Source organism: Acipenser ruthenus, chromosome 9 (genome assembly GCF_902713425.1).
Source record: "Acipenser ruthenus chromosome 9, fAciRut3.2 maternal haplotype, whole genome shotgun sequence".
Lineage (NCBI taxonomy): Eukaryota > Metazoa > Chordata > Actinopteri > Acipenseriformes > Acipenseridae > Acipenser > Acipenser ruthenus.
This window is the reverse complement of record NC_081197.1, coordinates 51,648,633-51,668,762: the sequence shown is the minus strand read 5'-3', so window position 1 is coordinate 51,668,762 and position 20,130 is coordinate 51,648,633. Positions and strand designations below refer to the sequence as shown.

The following is a 20,130-nucleotide window of genomic DNA, read 5'->3' as shown; positions in this document are numbered from 1 at the left end:
CATAAAGCAATCTTCTCTGCTTCGCACATAACGCCGATTCCTTCCTTTTAATTTTTTGTTTTTTTGCCACCCTCCTAAATTTGCCGCGCAGGGCGGTTGCCGAGTTTGGCCTGTGGCCAACCCCTTTTTTTCAAGCTTTTTATAAAATGTAGAACTTGCTGAAATGTGTGCTGATGTGACACTATGGGGAACCTGTTTTGGTGGACCTTACTTAGTGGTGTGATACAAGGGTGTGTATTTGGACCCTTACTGTTCCTCATTAATATAAATTACTTGGATCAAGATGCACAAGGCAATATTGTTAAATTTGTGGCAATAGTGGTCCAGTTAAGTAAAAGGGATTTGGCAAAATCATTTTAATGTTAAAAAATGTAAAGTATTGCATATTGGGTATACAAATCTAGGATACGTATAACATGAATGGGATAGAAATAGGGAACAACAACTTTAAAAAGGTTATAGTGGAAAAAAAATAAAATAAAAGGCTATATTGCAAAAAGTGTGGAATACATGTCTAGAGAGGGTGTGCTAATTATATCAAGAGGCTGGGTAAGAACTGGCGACTACACACACCACAAGTAAGCATCTTAAGCACAGTGTAAAACAGATCTAGTCATAGAGCTTTTAACCACATCTCATCTCACGACAGGGTACGAAATCTGTAATGTATCACATAACACTGCCCGTTGCACTAAGATTATACAATGCTCTACAGTAGTTTGACTTCACCTACAATACTGTGTGCAGTTTTGGTCATCTCATTACAAAAAAGACATTACTGCATTGGAGAAGGTACAGAGAAGGGCAACTAGGCTGATCCCAGGACTTAATGACATGAGATATAATAAAGATTAAGATCTTCACCTTAGAAAAAAAAATGGAAAGAAGGGACTTGATTGAAGTCTATAAAATCCTAATTGGTATAGATAAAGTTAACCCATGAGACTACTTAAAATTGAGCACAGAGTAAATGGAAGCTGAGTAAAAGTAAAACACTGGGAATATTTAAAAGCCATCTTCTCGTTCCCAAACTTTTGTTATGTTCTTATGTATTTTGTAATTTCGAAACAAGAATTTCCGTGACACTCATTGTCCACCCAGGCTGTAAATATAAGGTTTCATCACAGCTGAATAAGCATTTCTCTAGGTTTAAATACAATAACTTAGTGTGACACATAGGCAGGCAGACAGACAGAAAGGTTCTTCCATAGTCCAATACACTCAAAAAACTGATTTTCATTATAAAAGGATAAGCTGTTCTCTCGATATATGTAACAAGACAGACAGACTCCATATAATCCCCAGAATCAGATACACTCATTAACCTCAACTAATGTTTTGACTTAATCTTCCCAACAAAAAAGCAAGTGTATGAGCTTCTGGATTTCTATGTTACCAGATGATTGCATTCTCTGTCAATGATCTCATTAATGCAAATTAACTAGGAAATTAGAATCTGTCTAAAGACATTGTAAACTATCCAGCTTTTGGCAGGAAACAAATGTTCACACAAAGAAACAAGGGAAGGGTTTCCATTGACTCTCTTTCACTAGAATACACATGACTCTGAAAATAGGCCCAACATTAAAAAACTCTATTCTATTGTGCTAGTCCTTTTACCTTTTCAAGAACTCAGTGTTTCCGATCGCAGCTTTTCTATCGTGATGACGCACCTGCTTACCAGCCTGTCAGTATGGCTATGGTTTGTTTGCATAAAAAAACAGCAATATGCACAATGTTTTCACATTGGTTTTCTTACATTTGCTGTTCAACCAGTATACTGTTTTCATATAATAAAAAAGTATACACTGGTATCTTCCCACAATAATGAAATAAAGATCAATGCAGGGATTTTCAGAACCTGTGCAGATTTCTATTAGATAATTATATTTTCTCTGTTCTTTTATCAGACTATGTACAGGAAAATGATTACATTTTCTTGTACGGTGTGACCTCCTGTGACAGACAGCGAAAGTATTAGCTGTAAATCTCCATCCCCGACCAGAAAAGGCGCTGTTTAAGGTTGGAGGTATGCTTCCCCTCGACTGGTGGACTCGATGGTTGGTGGAAACCGAAAGTCGGCCACAAAGGATTGTGGTTACAGGAGTATTATAACTGTATTTGGGGCTGAAATCAACCGTGAAAACTTACCCTATACCATTGTTGGTATATGGTTGGATTATTATTATTACAGTGTGAATGTTTTACACTTTAAAGTACTGCTTGGACATTTCCTTTTATCCACGCACCACTCACATCCTGACACCTGCTTATTAAACAAAGCAAATAATACAGCATTTCATACAACTATGACAGGGAGAACTGATAACGATTCAGGTTCTGATTAGCCACAACTGAGTTTTAGCCAGTCCATATATATCCATATATATTAGAGCGCCTTTTCTACACATAGATTGTCTCCAAATACTGCATCTGCACTTAGAAAGTGACAATCCACCTTGTATTGTTTTATTACACTAGTTTGCCCAACCCTTCTGGGAATTAATACAGGGCTCCTACCACACAGAAGAAAAACTACATCATTCATTATAATGAGTTGTTAATTTTCTGTTAAAACATACAATATAGCAGGTCTTACCGCTGTTTTTATGAAAACTCAACCTTTCCCCTTCTGTATTTTCACTCTTGGTCCCAACTGAAGACACATCTGTCGTGCCAGGTTTCCTCAGTAAGGGGGGTTTTACATTGAGCTGCTCAGAGGATTTGGCCTTGATTTTCCCATTGTCTTTAAAAGGGCTACCAAGGACATCTGATGGCTTTGGGTCATCTGTTTTCCCACCATTAGGGAGCCCGATGAAGTCACCTGTGTCCATGAGTGTGGATACCTCCGCACTGTGACGTTTCACATTGAAGTCGGGATAAGATCCCTCTCTGTATCTCAGGGATAACGAAGTAGAACGAAGTTTAATGCCAAAGGGAGACTTCTCTTCGTTATCCTCTCCTTGGCTGTCTTTCCCCACTGCAGCAACGACAGAGTCAGCAGGCTTTTTGCTAGTGATTTCACAAGACTCCTTTGCTACTTTGGGAGGTGTCTCTTCCTTCTCCATCCCGACAACAGGATTGGGTTTGGGATGGAAAGATGTACTCCCCTGAAAATAATTATCCTTCTTAATCTCCATTTGCTCTGTCCCTGTGAAGCTGCCCATTCTTGGACGATCCCAGGCGGACAAAATAGAAAACTGGAACGACCCGGCATTCATTTTCTTAAATGATGACTGCTGAGATAGGGGTTTGACATCAGCCCCCCTACCTACATCGGCAGGTACTGTAATGACTTGTTCTTCTTTTTCAGCAGTTGGAATACTATCAATAGGTTTTTTAGCAGGTTCTGAAGATTGCTTGTTCTGTGGCAATTCCTCATGCATTGATTTAGTTTTCAGGGGAGATAATTTTGAGTTTTCCATTGAGTCTTTTGAATGCAGGCTATTAACTGTCCTTGAGGAAGCTGAAGGCAGCTCCTTAGTGCGGGTTTCAGATTGTGCCACCTTGTACAGATCTTGTGTGTACCTGCTTATACTTTCTCTGATGTTCACAAAACACAAAATGCTACTTGCTTCTGATTTGGGAACATCTCTTAAGGTGCTATCACCAATATTCGTATCTAGCATTTGGAAATTCTCAGTGTCCTCTCTTACTTGTAATGTAGCAGTACGTGCACCGGCACCTGTATTTAAGATCTCTTTAATCAAATCCTTACTCTGTGTTTTTCGTATGCTTACAGGTTTTACCGGTACTGTTTTATCTGTCTCAAGTTTTAAGAAGTTTGTTTCAACTTTAGCATGCACAGTCACAGGATTTAATTCCCGTGTTGTACTGGAATCCTGTGTGTCTGGGGATAAAGCCTTGCTAAAGGTAGAGCCCTGGGTATTGTAAGAACTTGAAGAATTACGCAGCAAGCAAAGGGCACTCTCCTTTTCTGTTGGATCTGTACTCTTCGCAGTCTGCTGTTCCATTAGAGTGTCAGAAGCCTTGACCACTGTGGGCTTTTTATTGAGCAGAGCAGTCAAAATCCCTGTCCTAGGCACTTGGCTAGAATAGGAAGAGCATCTTATTATTTCTTGGGGCTCATTTTCTTCTTCCTCTTCTTTTTCTAACAGGGTATAGTCCAACTCATTCAGGCTCTCACAACGGGGTCTGTGTACATTCTGCAAGGACAAAAAACTGAATTACTGCTAAAATCAAACATTAACTATATATATATATATATATATATATTGTAAGACAGCAGGGAGGGGGTTAAAGCCTCCCTGAAGAAAAACATGTGCGGAATGCACATTTATTTAATTTAATTGTATTTGGTTTGATTGTTTAATTGTTGTGCTTTATTGTTTAATTCAATTTTAATTATCACTCGCACCTGCTGACTATTGTAAATTAATACCAGGTGCGGGGGATTAAAAAGGGAGCAGCCAGACTGCTCAGGGCTGCTGAGTGGAAGGAGGCAGAAGAGGTGCTCTGCTTCTGAGCAGTCAAGAGGAAAAAACGTAAGCTGTGTAAACTTGTGTGATTTTGTTGTTGGTATTTTGTTTGGTGGGGAAACGGCTTAGCCATCCTACTTGTAGTCAGGGTGTTCCCGAAAGTTTAGTTAGTGCTCCGAAAGAGCTAGGTGTTTATTTTGTGTTTTTATTATTTTGTGTTTATTAAAAATAGCTCAACCGTGCATAGAAAATCCATTCCTGTGTGTGTTGGGTCATGTTTTAAAGGGGCGACGAACCCGTGTGGCAGCAGTTCTTTTACAATATATATTTTGCATGCTGTTTGCATTTATTTTAAATGGTTCTGTCATTTGTAAAGCTAACTTTTATTACACTGCCATTGATCTGTACTGATTCCATTATGTCCTAATTCTGCTATGCTATTGCATACTTAAAAGATTGTTCTTTACACTACACTACACTACACTACAGCTGTTGTACTTCTTTTTCTTCATTGCTAAAATGTAGGCCGTCTAATTGAGTTAGAAAGAAAGAGGCCGGATTTGTATAAGTTTATTGCTGTCTGAGGATTCTGTGATCTTTAAACTTTGTGGGCTCCATATAAAGCGGACAGAGTTGAAAGGTCATTACATGACATTTTGGAAAATCCTTCACATAATTTTAGTGTCACATTAAAACATGAAGCCAATAAAAAGGGCTTCAAACTTGTTTGTTCATAAATGCATGGATTGGGATCTTACAGAGGGGTGTCTTCTCCCTTTGGCCCCAGCTCTCTGGTTTCTTGGTTTTACTGAAAGACGGTGTTTGGCAGCAGAATTGTCCAAACACGCGGAGAACTCGGGAGGAGAGCTGAAGTCCACAATAGGGGAGGTGCATCTATTGGAGGTCTGAACAGTGGGTGACAGAGGGCTCGAGGTCCTGTAGTTGGTTTTAGCGACTGGAGAGAGAGCTCTGGATGATGGTTGCGAAGAGACCTGAAATACACAACAAAAAGAAAATAAAAGCATGATAAATACAAAGTTTACTTCTCAATAACCACATCCTTGTCTATTGAAAATAAACACTTCATACAATACATTTGATGCAAAACACATGTCTCTGGATTTTTTCTTTTGCAATTACATAACTTTCGATCACTACTGAATAACTCGCCCACCAATGTTTAGTTAACTCAAAAAGGACAAGGCACATTAGACTAGGAACTTTAGGTTCTATTTTCCACTGTGATGAGGAATTACTTTTTAAATGTATACTATATTTAAGCTTGATTGAATTATTTTGTTAGCTACAATCACTTTAAGTCAGTGGTGATAAAGACATGTCATTTCAAATTCAGGGCACAGCCCTTTCAATTTCAGATCACATTTTTACATATCTTAGTTTGACTCGTATTCTTCGTTGTTTTTGTATGTACTGGATGCCATCGGAATTACCTGCTCTTCGTCTTCACTGCCTGTCCCAGCTAAACTCAAAGAGCTAAGATGTCTGTAAGTGTCATTGAACTGTGGGATGGAATTAGGAACAGTTTCAGTCAAAGGTGACAATGAAAACAATGGGTTACCAGCACAAAAACACATGCAATTTCAAGTTGGTTAGTAAACATAAAAACACAACACAGTTAAATATACTGGCATGCAGGGTTTGTATGAAAAGGAAAATAATTAAATGTTAAAAAAGCATCTTAGCAGCAAGAGTATATGCACAACGTGGCAGGGATAGCAAATCATCCAGAAATGTAATCAAACACTACTACACTGTATTACACTTTGAATGTACACCGACAGTAATACTGCTTCTACACTCATAACTTAAGTCAAAGTAAAGAAACGTCCAAGTTCAGTCGTGTCCTTTTCATTACTGCATCTACATTGGTAACCGAGCAAACGGATTCTGAACAGCTATTATGAGTGAGCAGAGACTCGTTGAACATTATTTATATTCAGCTGTACCAGCAATATTAAATATAAAAAAGTAAAAAAAAAAAAAAAAAAAACTAGGCCATGTTTAATTAACCCTCCTATTATGCTGTGGGTCTATTTGATCCAACACTGGTTTCCAATGACCTTAAATTTAACTTTTTTTTACCCCTCCTATGTAATATTTCTTTGTTTTTTTTTTTGTTTTTTTTTTAACAGTCATAATATAGCATCAGCATTTGATCTTTTCATACTACTACTAGACACTTTGATGGGAAGACCCGAAGCATAACTGAAAATAGCTAGTCAGAAGTGATTTATGACCCGAGTTACTGTTGTTAGCTGGAGTGTAGAGATCCAAGTAGTGTTGGACTGACTCAAGCACTCCAAAGTTATAATGTCTTCACAACCTACAGACTTGGTGCTGAGCTACTCAAAAGAAAATTGACCCTTCTTAGAACAGTGAGAAAAAGCAAGCCTAAGCTTCCAAATGAGATGGTACAAATGCTGAACTGTATTGTGAACTCTTCAACATTTGCTTTTACAGAAAGCACAACAGTTGTTTCATACTGTCCAAAAGCAAGAATGTTATTGTGATAGGCACGATGCACATGGATGCACAAGGATGCAACAGCGTGTACCAGGGATGACAAGAAGCCAGAGATTATATTGGACTATGATTCCTCTAAAGAGGGAGTTGACAACCTAAATAAACTGACGCATAACTACCCGCTGGCCACTCGCCATCTTCAACAATATAGTTGATGTGTCAACATACAATGCTGTTGTCCTTTGGACTGATATTAATGCAATCTAGAATGCTGGCACGATGTTTCAATGAAGAATTTTCAAAGATGTTGGGCAAGGCACTACTGACACCCTTCATTCAAAGATGATCAGGAATGCCTAGAGCAACTGCAGCAACTGCTCTTATCCAGAATGTTCAGGCAAAAGGAGCCGGTGCATCTCCGCCTGCAGCAACTGACATTGCAAAAAACCTGCAAGATGCACCTGTGTGAAATGCAGAAATGATCTGTGAAAACATATGTCTATCTTCTGTCCGTTATGTGCAATGTGATCTCACAGTTCTGTCCTGCATTTACAAAGGACCTGAAAGTACATATCATTCATCATGGACAGAAATGTTCTTTATATAACTCATCATGGACAGAAATTATGTTTTGTTTTGTCACAAGTATCTACAACACTTTGGCCCATATTCATAAATGATGGCGGTAATTTCCAGCCAGTAAAAATATGACTGGGCACTATTTAAAACGTGATTTATAAAACTACGGGCTGGTTATTTTATTTAGAGCACACCTCACCATACAAAAAGCTTATTTTATATATTTTTTTTATAATATATGGAAAACTACAAAGCGGTATGTAATTCAGTATGTTAACGTAACATTATTCAGCATGTTTCATTCGACTTCATGAAGTAAAATTAGTTCATTCTATAGGGTGATGCAAAACTTTTCGCCATAGCTGTAAATAGTAAGAACACGTATGTATTATGGGGCATAATAAAATATAATTTAAAATGACTTGAGCCGTTTCTATCTACAGATGGAATGCTATTAAAAATATGTAAAGCTAAGTAACCTACTAACTTTCTGCATATAGCAGTGATGAATACACTGTAGGAACGGAAAATAATATATATATATATATATATATATATATATATATATATATATATATATATATATTTTTTTTACCTGCAAAACTCACCAACATCAGAATCCTAATCATTCACTGAGTCAATAATACACATTAGAAAACGACCGAGTGCGAACAGCCAATCAGCTTCCAGATCTAGCTGGCTTCTATTTTGCATAGATGCCCGCTGGAACATTGAAGTGCTTAACTGTGAATTAAATTTTAAATCAATTTGCGCATAAATACTGGCTTTTCCCCTTAACATTCTAATCTACAACTAATCTGATGACATAAAAAGCTATAAAAACATACTTTCAGATGCTGGTCAAGAGACAAGGGAAATCATGTCTGTGACTGGACACCGTAATGAAGGCTCAATTCACAGCTGCTGGACAGCAAATAAACAGTTAAGACACGATTGGTCCACAATTCTGTCATTAGCCAATCCACTCCCTGCCAGCTTGAATGACACCCCGCCTCCAACAATACATTTTGAGTATGTCGTTTTTCTATTCTAATTATGTTAGGGACTGTATTCTTCAGAGGGAGTTTACCAGGCAAAATATCAGAAGTTCAAGGTAAATAGTTTTTAAAGTTATTTTTTTAAAAAAAGAAAATAAAGACGCATAACTCCAGTCGCGTTCATCTACCACAAGGTAGAGTCCGCATTGACGGCTACAAACGTGATTTATGTTTTCCAACCAGCTTTCCAATCCTGTTTAGACAAGTTAACAATGCAATTTAATGCATGCGTTGCAAATAACAAAATACTTAAATTACGTAATTATTGGTAATGAAACACATACATTATTATTATTATTATTATTATTATTATTATGATTGGCTTAAATACACGCTCCTAAACACAGAAATTATGCTAGGAAATGATACCGTTAAGACACATCTCATTCTCAGCCTGGTCTGAGGCACGTGCTAAGGTTAGGGTCAATTAACGGCACAATACAGATTTATGGATCAGACTAATAATATGCTAATGAGAAAATTGATCTCCAAGGGCACGTTATTCTAAAGTCACGATGAGTGAAGATTTCTGATGGTAAATAGCGTTTATGCATCACTCGATGAAATACTGTCATGCTAAACACTATTACTGGAACGATAAAGGAGATGGTAAGTTTTAGGAATATGGGCCTTCATGTCCTATTTTTGTGTATATCCACATTTATTGGGACATTTATAATGAAATGTTATTGAAAGTGAATGTACCACAGTTATTATTAGTACTTTATAAAAAGGTGTTTTTTTTTTACACTATGAAATTCTACACTATGTTCAAGCTTCTCGAGATATTAAGGTACAACACAATTAAGCATTATTCTGAGGCAGGCCGCAGTGTAATACTGTTTACCTTCCGCTGATAGCACTGTGGTTGAGATATTTGACCATTTACTTTTAATCTTTCTTGCGCATCATGCACCTCATAAAAGACTAATAAAAATAATATCAGAGCATAAAATAGTTTGAGACATTGTTATACTAAAACAATAAATACAACTGTCAAGGGAGCGATTTCTAAATCTAGCCTAACTAGCTGTTGCCTTTACCCCCAAAATAAATTATACACCGCGACAGTGGGAATTACCTTAGATCAGTGCTGCTGACATTCCAATCAATTCCAACCCAAGGTCTCGTTCCAACCAGGTCCTTCATTATTTAAATATACTTGCTAGGTACAGCTAAATAACTAAGGGCCTGGTAAAAAAAGGCCCAGACCTGGAACAGCCACAAGGGAGGACAACTGGCACAGGTAATTAGCCTCGTCTTTCCTCGCTGGTTATGACCATTGTGTTGGACATTAAAACACAGACTGGAGCCTTCTCAAGCCAGGTTTAAATGAAGCCCATTGGAATAAGAAAGACATATCAGTACAATGTATTGCACTTACCTGTGCAGCGCTGCCACGCACCAGGCTTTCGTGTAGTGGAGATATTTCTGGAGGGCTCCTGGGCAGACCATCATCTTCGGAGCTGGCGCCTGTGTCCTCAGTCCTTTTGCCAGGGATCACCAACGGAGGTGGGCCAAGTCTGATGTTCTGCTGCAGCTTTAACTTTTAATATGAAACAGGATGAAAGAACCTTAATTACCATCACATTTAATTCCCAGAATACAAAAGTTCCATGCAATTCTGTCTACTATTTGGTTGTGAACAGTAAATGGGAACAGCAAATCTATTTTCAGCAGCACAGCTGCCTGCTATTCTTTGTGTAACATGCAGTGTTTTGTGATGCAGAGCTTATAAAAGTTCAAGGGAAGAAAACAATAATGTAGCATTAAAGTTTATTTTAACATATCTATCTTGTTCAACATTTGCATTGCTGCTTTCTAAATAATGTTTATTATTTACCGAAATAAACATTGCAGACTGAATAACTGTTCTGTTGAATATTTTCTCATAAAAAATATTTTCACTACCCTTAATAAGGTAGTTTGACAGCTCTGGGAGCTAGTGAGCTACTTCACAGTATCTTGTCAATGTATCTCAAACCTTAGAGGGACTAGCTTCTAATTTAATTAAATGTAATGTAATTAAATTTAAATCTTTGAGCTCACAGGAAGAGAGCTAGGAGATTTCTAGGTGGACACCTCTCTGTGCTGAGACAAGACCATTATTTTATAGGCCAGTGACTCATTCATATTGGAGAATAAAAAGTGAAATACTACATATTAAGAAGCAAGTAATCTGCTACCCAACCCCTCTTACATCAACATTTGAAAACAAAAGGATTTGTTTCTTGAACAAAGCTATTACTACCAAAAATACTGAAGATTTTTTTTTTTTTAACACTAGAAGCGCCAGAATTTCGAACTACCTAGAAGCCCTAAATGGTCATTTTAACAGGTAGCTTTTTAAACAGCTGTAATATGATAATGAAAGACAAACTATCGTATAAAACTCAAAAGTTTGATCCATATGTGCTTGCCGAAGCTCCATGGCTAACTGCAAGATGAAGTCCCTCCTGTTGCAGTTTTCCCTCGTACATAAATAAAACTTTTGAGTTTTATACAATCGTTTGTCTTTCATTATCATATTACAGCTGTTTAAAAGCTACCGGTTAAAATGACCGGTTTGCCGTTTCTAGGTAGTTCGTAATTCTGCCGCTTTGAGTGTTAATCGGTATTTATTCAGGAGTGAAGAAATATTGTGGTCTATTTTAATAATCTAAATGTATAACCCCTTTGACTTCATTGTCTATAGTGATGTCTATATGGTGGTCAGTGAAGCAAAACTTATGAATGAGAGGAGGCCATTTGGCCCATCTAAGCTTGCCCAGTTCCTAGTAGCTGATTGATCTCAGAATTTTCTCAAATTGGCTGTTGAAGTGGAGTTAAAAGGTCTGTTTAGATCATTAAAATAGATCCCACTGTTTGAATTATGTTATCTTTGAACTAAAGATACCTGTAAAGCTTTTATCTTCCCAGACACATTTTCCTGGGATAACACATGTGCTGGTATGGAGGACTCGGGCGTGGCCTCAGGAATGAAGATACTGTCATGGGACAAAGCTCTTGAACCCAGAACACCTTTGGGACACCTGAAACCATAAATGTTTAGAAAACACATATGTTATATATTTGTTGTAAACCATCAATTCTCACCCAGCCCATTACAAACTTCAAGCCGCCAGAATACAATAGGAAGTTTTACCCAAGTTCATCTTCAGAGTCAGAAATGACTGCCATGGACTCTGGAGCCATGACATCACTAGCTGACTGGCTCTGCTTCAGCCCACCCTTCGAAGCAGAAGCAGCGCCCTCCTTCCTCTTTCGTTTACCAAACAGACGGATTTTAAAGGCTTTGAACTTCGACTTCTTCTTTCCTGAAATTTCCATTTGATAAAAAGAAACAAAAATAATTTAGGTTTCAAAAGAAAGAAAAAAATTCTACTTACTCTTCTCATACTAATAGTTCAACTTAAAGGCTTATTTTTTTAATTGTTAAAGAAAGCAGTTGAATTTGCTAAATCTAAAACTGATTTCCCATATAAGTATTGATTTTGCCACATTAGGCAAGGCCCTTTCCAAATTATCTTCAATTACAATGCAATAGTTCTGGACTAAGGTGCAATGGAAGCTCAAGGACAGCTACATTGCTAGAAAATACTCACTGGTAATCAATTGAAATACCAACGTACCATACCAGTAGCAGTGTGGTACCAAACCTATATTGGTTCCATATTAATTGTGTTGTCATTGGCTGGGTTTACAAACTCAAAATTCTATCTCCACAGTCATGACTTATGTGACATAGCACACACATGACAAGCACATGCCTAACGCTACAGGAAGTTTGCATCTAAAACTTACGACTTCAAAGGGTGGGTAAATCATATTCTCACGCTAAAAAGCCATACAATAGACCAAAAACTGAGTTTGTTTTGCATGGAAACATGTCTGAAAGGCTTACCTTATGATCACGAGACTTCAGTACTGAAAATCCTGTTTGTGACGTAACCTTTTGCAACTTTTTACTATAACTAAAGGCCATACCAAGCAATCCTTTGTTATCTGAGATCTGCTGGAAGTAGCCCTGGCAAAAACATTTAAATATACCCTCCCATATTTGATATTAATGAGGTTATTTCCTTTTGGAAGGAGAATGTCTCTGACTAAAAGAAAACTACATGTAAACCCACACTACCCGAAAGGTCCTACGAGACAGTGTGAGAAAATGGAAACCTGACCAATGTTGGTAAAGCTGATGTCTCCTGTAAGTATTCTGCCTGGATTTCTTCAGGGTAATATGGTGATACAGCATTATATTAGTATCCTACTGGTATTCTTCTGTAAGGAGAACATTTTCACATTCCTGTATTGATAATCTAGTAAAATGATTTCAACCAATTCTTCTTTACATTTTGGTCAATGCTCTGGCTACAGGTGGTGGTTTATTAATCCTTAATTGCTCATCACTGGTACAGTCCCTACAGCACTGGAATGCAGCCAAGCCTCCTCTTGAAGGGAACACCAGTGTTTTAGCTTGGCAAGCAATTCCCACTTTTATGGATAGCCGGATTATAGATTTGCTGTCTTAGATTGATAAAGGAATTATTTTTTTATAAAACTGAGTTGACAGATTCAAAATGGTTTCAATATGTTAGTGCTCCCACATCCAGTGCTCTTAGTTCTGGTGCAATTTCTTTAGTTTTTAAATGTGCAAGCATCATGTTCTGGGTCATCTGTGTCATTGTTCACTGCTTGTGAATTGCCTAGCAGTGTCTATTTTGTATAGTTTTTATACACAATATAAATACATATTTACAATACATATAGATTAGAGGACAGAGTGATGTACAATACAAGCTGGTAGCACCTTGAGAGATCACAGCAGCAAGGGTGAAAGCTGAAAGGGTGATTCTGAAACTACACGCCAGCTAGGACCATATCAGAAGTGTATGAAAAATGTATTAAATTGCATTTAATTCAACTGTGATTGTACAATTGCTCCCTTTTCCACATTTATTTCAAGAGAGTGTACAGCTAAACAAAAAGGCACAAATAAACCTCTGTAAAGCTGTCACTTGTCTTTTGCCATTTTTTATTAAAAAGCTACTTTTTGTTCTGTAGAAGTGCATATGTCTATATTTTATTTATTTTTCATACAATATACTTTTTTTATACTATATTTTTAGGACAAAATAGCAGTACTGCCACCAGTAAGTGTTGGTGGTCACACTCTGAGGCCACCAACACATTTGACTTGAGAACCTCTGGAGGGAGGTTCCTACCTGTAATATCTTCACTGCATCCTTCAGCTTCCTCCATTTTAGAGTCCATTAGCCCTGTAGCCACAATATGGTTCTCACTGAAACAAAACCGAAAAACATGTTGAGGGTAGCTAAACTTTTATAGATAGTACAGTTCAACAGCAATAAACACAACTTGACTTAAACTATCCATATCGACAGCTCTTGCATTAAAAAGATGTTCACCTTTTTTATGGTAAATTTGACCCACTTAGAAACTTGTGATACAACTGATTTTCAGTTGTTTTATCTGACTTTCTTCCAAGTTTCAGGTTGTTTTGTGAGATATTTGTTAATATCAAACCATATTTATTTACTTGCAGTTTCGAAACTCTCTCTATCACGCTATAGGAAATGAGTGGCCAAAACATGGTACGACTAAAAAGTGTGGGTAAATCACCTTGTGCTAAAAAGCTGAGCAAACTGACTCTAACAGTCTTATATATAGTCTTATAAGCAAGAAGTGGCTGCAGGCTACCGATTTGTACTGTAGAAAATGTGCTCTACTAAGCTTTATATATTATATGCATATTCAGTCAAAAAAGTTTCACAAAAAATGCCTGGACAGTCTGCTCTAATGGAATGTTGGTATTTTTGGGTGATGTTGTCAATTAATGATTTATCCTCCTTGTATAACACTCTGTCTGTGTTTTATTTTTGGAACGCTTGCAGCCAGCTGTAAACCCCATAAATCTACACACGTACTCTTGAGGGTTGTTGTTTTTTTCCTCGCTTTTTTTTTTCCCCCAGTGGCCAAATTAGGCAGGCTGCACTTCAACACAATCTGAAATCTTCTTGTAAACCCTGTTTATGAAAGGTGAATGATAACAGTAGTCTTGCAAGGCCAAATTGGAACACTGACAGAAACATTTAAATATATTCTCATTAATTAGGTCATTTCAATTCTGAAGTAGAATTTCTCTCCCTAAAAGAAAACTACAGGTAAAACAAATTGACTGTCATTTGTTGTCAAAAACCTGTATGTTAAAAGAGTGGAGTGCTGTTGTGGGGAGGGACACAGTTGCACATTGGGGAGAGAAATGGGGGTAAAATAATTGGGCAGAAGTCCTAAAACTAATATTTTGGGTTGATCACTTTTAATATAAAACCATGTATTTTTTTCAATGCTGTCTGAATGTATATTTTCTCTCTACCAATAATGTCCAATGGCTGTAGTGGCTTTTGTTGTCAAAGTAAATTCCCTTTCTATCAGCTAAGCTCTTTATAAAAGAATGTGCACAAATCCTCACAGATTCAAGGTTGGGAGGTGGGGATTCTGTCTTGCATTCAGTCTTTCCACTAGTGAACTCAATGATTACTTGTGGAAAGGAATGCTTTGTTATGACAACCTTGGCATCTGATCATGTGGAAACCATGCTTTGTCCCTGTTAATAGAATAGAAATGTGTGGGCAATGATAACTTGTACCCTGTACAGAAGGAATAAAACAAAAAATGTCGGATTCATAAAACTTTAAACTTCAGAACTCAGCAAGCAGCAAAATCAACATTTAATATGAATGCTTAGAAGTATTTCATGATAAGAGAAGTAGTCTTAGGGGCAACAGAAATATTAAATCCACATTTTATTTATTTGATCACATTAAACAGGAACATACTTTCCAGTGCTGCAGGCGTGAATAAAAAATCACACAGACAGACAGACAGACAGACACCTCCATAACCCTCAGACACTCAATAAGTTGTGTTGAAGAAAGTCCTAACCAAGTTTCATAACAACTATATAAGTGATTATGTACATATGTAAAACAAGTGGGTATTAGAAGAGCACCAGGGAACCTGAAAAGAAGTGACTGTATACCATTACAAACAGAGTAGCAGTGTAGTGTAGTTTAAATGTAACTGCTATTAAGCTATGTTGTATAATTTTATAACAAGCACAATCACATCAATATCCCTTAAATATAAAACACAGTCATCACATAATATATTTTTTATAAATAATAAATAGCCCTGACACTTTTCACCACCACAGAGTCCCAATCAGAGGGATTGTTTTATAAATTACAACCACATTTTTGTGAATACAAAACTGAATATATATATATTAAATATGAAGTAAACTTTTTGTTGAATTAAAAGTCAATAATATCTAATAATTTGTACTTTGTACTGACAGACCTCTCTCTCCCCCCCCCCCACATTTGCCTTCACTCAGTTCCTGTACCTCTACCCAAGGTTTCAAGGTTTCTAGAAAGGGAGGTGTGGCAGGGCTAAGGCCCTGCACATGGAAATAATCAGTTTTGTATTTCTTTGTTTTTTTGTAAATAATTAACTACATTGTTTCCCACCATGTTTTGCAATGCTCAGCTGTAAATGAACGGTTTGTAAATATTTGTAAATAAACCTGGGTGCCTCATATTGTCATTAGGTGCCTGTGACAGAAATACAGTGATTCTTGGTGGTAAATCTCCCTCCCGACCCGTGAGGTCGCTAAGTAGCAAGAACAGAGTACCTTGGACTGGTTGGCCCGACAGTTCTTTCCCAGGGTTCAACAGAAGTCGGTCAGCTGGAAAGGGGACGGAACTCTGGTGCATTAACTCATCAACCTGAAAGGGAAACGATGTGGCAGTTGCGGATTGGAGGGGTGGCTGCACTCGTTTACCAAGGGGTCACGTGTGACGGCATAAAAGGGGACGGAGAGACGCAATCTGTTCCTGCTTTTATGGTTACGGAAACGATTCGGAAGAACCATTGTTGTGATACCGTACGCGAGTGTTTTGTTTGTTTTGTCTCGTCTCTAATTGTTGATTATTGTTATTAGCACTAGCCCCTCCAATAAGCATCTAGGGTTTGCTATAAACTGACTCAATAATGCCTCAGAGAAACTAGAGAGCATGGGTCAGCATTAATAAATAGACTCATAACCTCTTCCCTCTGTCCCAAGATCATAACATAGGAGGCTGTGTGGTCCAGTGGTTAAAGAAAAGGGCATGCAACCAGCCACTGACTCATTGTGTGACCCTGAGCAAGTCACTTAACCTCCTTGTGCTCCGTCTTTCGGGTGAAACGTAATTGTAAGTGACTCTGCAGCTGATGCATAGTTCACACACCCTAGTCTCTGTAAGTCGCCTTGGATAAAGGCGTCTGCTAAATAAACAAATAATAATAATAATAATATTAGTTGACGGCTAACACGTTCCAGAGCTGTCGCAAGTGTGTGTTAAAATGTATATATTATTACCAAAAATTAATAGCATTCCCTGAATAGACAAACAACAAAGTATTCCCTAATCAACGGCAAAATCATGGTTAAAATTCTTAGAGTAAGGGGCTCCCGAGTGGTACATCCAGTAAAGACGCTTCATTCGCAAATGTATTTAACTGCAGTTTTCCCACTAGGATAGTCCTTTTATATTAGCTTCTGATTGGGTTTTTAATTATATTTGGACATATTTCAGAAATGCAGTACCTTATAAACCCATGATCAAAAAGCAATCTGATTTGTAGGCACTGGCATTTCCTGTTAAAGGTTATCAGTATAACCTAAAACTTAGGGAGGTGGGAGACCCCTTTTTCATTTTTTACATTCAGTTTTTGTTTCCTGAGCTGCAGCGGAGTATGCAGATAACATATATACCCTGCTGCTGTTGCAGGGAACGTCAGGAGCATACATGTTTAAAGAAGGCTTCAAAGAGGGGGAAAACATGGAAGCCTTTCGCTAAAACTACCTTTAAGGAACGTAAACAATCTCAAAGCCTATAAAGGTACTGTTCCAGATCAAGAACAGTTCATAGATGGATAATACGAGGCAAGTATGGGTTAATTGTAAATTGCGGGATATCTCGTTTTCCAGGACACCGGTAGCATTCAAAATGTTTTGTTTTAGGTTGAAATGACATTAATTATGCCTTGCTATGCACCTGTCACTTATTGTATGGACGTGCAAGGATCTTTTACAAACTGTCATTTTTATTAACCAATTTAACTAATTACTGGAAAACAATTATTGGTGGTGACAAGGAGTGACTAAGAACTATCTAATCACATGTACGGTATGTTGAATAAATATGGTCATACCACTGAAAATGCAACTGACAATTGTATTTAAGGTTTATCAAGAAACTCACATGCTCCATTTTCCCTACAAACAGTGCTTTGTTAATTCACAGCACAGCAACTTAGAGCCCTACCTAATATCCCATACAGTAAAGCACAAAAAATAAATGTAGGTCAAACAAGACAAACAGCTTGTGGGATGGGAATCTTGCTCATATCAATTACTTTAAATATTTAGGCAGTAAACTGTACCATAGAATTACCAACACATTCTCCCATTTAAACAAATTAATTCATCTACCTAGTGTATTAATTCACCTGACTTTTCCCTCTGTAACCAGAGCAAAATAAATGTCCTCACCTTGAGTCTCTGGTGATAAGCCATGGTTTGCCTTCCAATTCCCTTCTCATTCTTGTCTAAGAGGTTTCTCTAGAAGGCAGACTGGATCACACAGTGCTCCATTCTCAGCAACAGATTTCGCATACATTGACCCCTGCATTCCTCTGTAATTACCACACAAATTATCTTACTGCGTACATTAAACAATGCTGGCTGGAGATACAAGTGGAAGCATTTTTTCAGAACCAGATCCAAGAAAAAATGTGACACAGTTAGCACGTCCACTCTCAGCGATGCTGCCTTTTTAACTACAAGGAGCCCCAGTGATGAACAGTTCAGTGAACACTGACTGTTTGGTAAGCAGACTCAGCTCTTCCTGCTCTTAGCGTGACTATAATGGTATCTATCACGTGAGCCGAATGCACTGTTTAACAATTTTCATTCAGTGCACCGTTTGCATTGCACTGGCTATAGAAATGCTGCCCTTTGATGTTGCAACAGTGTTCCTCATAAAACTAGTTACACAGTGCACTTAAATAATTTTATTTCAGCAAACAAGATCCAGAACCTTGAATCAACACCTTTTAAAAATGATTTAGGCTACGCATTATTTGCATTTGCTGAGGCTTTCAGTGCTGTAGATCAAGGGAAATACAGCACAGACGTGTTCAGCACACAATCTTTGTATCTCGCCCAGCAAACTTCCATCTGCAGCTTAACTCTTTACTGACTTCTCTAGACTGCCAAAGGTTTGCAAAACGAAAACCGATGTCTATGACAAGTAAATGCCAACTAGTTTAAAGGTTAAAGGCAGCATTTTCAGGCAACAGTTTGTAGTTTTTAAATACTGTCCATTAAAGACATATGGTAAACTTAAATATAAATAAGTGTAACAGACAGTATGTAATGCACTACCATTATGGATTCTGCCAAAGTTCATGGAGATAAAAAATGCCAAACAGCTAAAAAAAAAAAAAAAAAAAAAAATTAAAGCAGTAGGTTGTCTTACTAGTATATCAGTACAAGTATATCAGTAGTAATACTGGATCTAATCAGTAATTTTTTTTTTGACATTTCAACTAGAAGCCTTTCTCAATAGCTTCAATATCAGTGGGTGATATTTCTGTTACTATAGCTTTAAAATCATCATGTGGTTATTGCAATGTATTGCATCAACCGTCTGCACTCCAGTGTGAGGGCCAGCATTTGAGATTAGAATGAGTCTGGATATTAACTCAGCTTGCCTGATCTGACCATCTTCAGCAGTGAAAGGAAGGTTTTCTGGCCCATGGGGTTGAAAGCATACAACAGTTAAGCAAACACACGACCTTAAACCTCTCCAAAGGAGCACTAGTAGATCATTGTTTGATGCCTGTACAAAGTGTTCAAGTGTGTTAACCCTGTAGAAAAAATAAAGGGGCAAAGTGGTAGTCATTCACCTCATGAAGCCTGGATTTAAATCTGGTTCAAATACAATCCTTGTATGCTGCTAGGATTGCTAACATCACCTAATGAGACAACAGATTCTCAGATCCACATGCAAATTAGGAAGATAGCATCAACATATTTGGGGCATGTTTGAGCGAGATGCTAAATATATTCAAAATGACCTCATAGGCCATCAAAAGCCTATGAGGTCATTTTGAATATATTTGAAAGACACTCCTATACCTGCAAAAGGAAATAGTTTTGTTTTTAAGGAATTTTTAAGAATTCCCTATCCACGGCTGTGATCATTGTTTGTATGGACAGACACTTTGTAGATGCGATATTCCTCTGCATCATTCTCCACCTATCAGTCACCAATTCCATGTTTGGCCATTGATGTGTTAATTTTTTGGGGGGGTTACACTGTAATTCTTTCTTTCTTTCTTTCTCTCTTTCAGTTATCAGTTTTATTGAAGAATATTTAAGGGTAACTTTTTTATCACTAATTATTTTCTTTAACTAATTTAGAAATAATAAAAGA

General features: G+C 37.5%; 1 protein-coding gene across 1 annotated transcript in view; it reads right to left on the bottom strand.

Moving 5' to 3' along the window:
* LOC117405769 (uncharacterized) overlaps nucleotides 1–20,130 on the bottom strand; it is a 75,198-nt gene that overhangs the window by 10,509 nt on the left and 44,559 nt on the right. The window contains exons 18-24 of the mRNA XM_059030215.1: nucleotides 13,786–13,862; nucleotides 11,706–11,877; nucleotides 11,457–11,592; nucleotides 9,945–10,106; nucleotides 5,891–5,959; nucleotides 5,198–5,431; nucleotides 2,600–4,166 (exon numbers count right to left, since the gene is read on the bottom strand). Coding sequence (XP_058886198.1) covers nucleotides 2,600–4,166; nucleotides 5,198–5,431; nucleotides 5,891–5,959; nucleotides 9,945–10,106; nucleotides 11,457–11,592; nucleotides 11,706–11,877; nucleotides 13,786–13,862 — 2,417 coding nt within the window. The remainder of the gene's footprint in view (nucleotides 1–2,599; nucleotides 4,167–5,197; nucleotides 5,432–5,890; nucleotides 5,960–9,944; nucleotides 10,107–11,456; nucleotides 11,593–11,705; nucleotides 11,878–13,785; nucleotides 13,863–20,130) is intronic.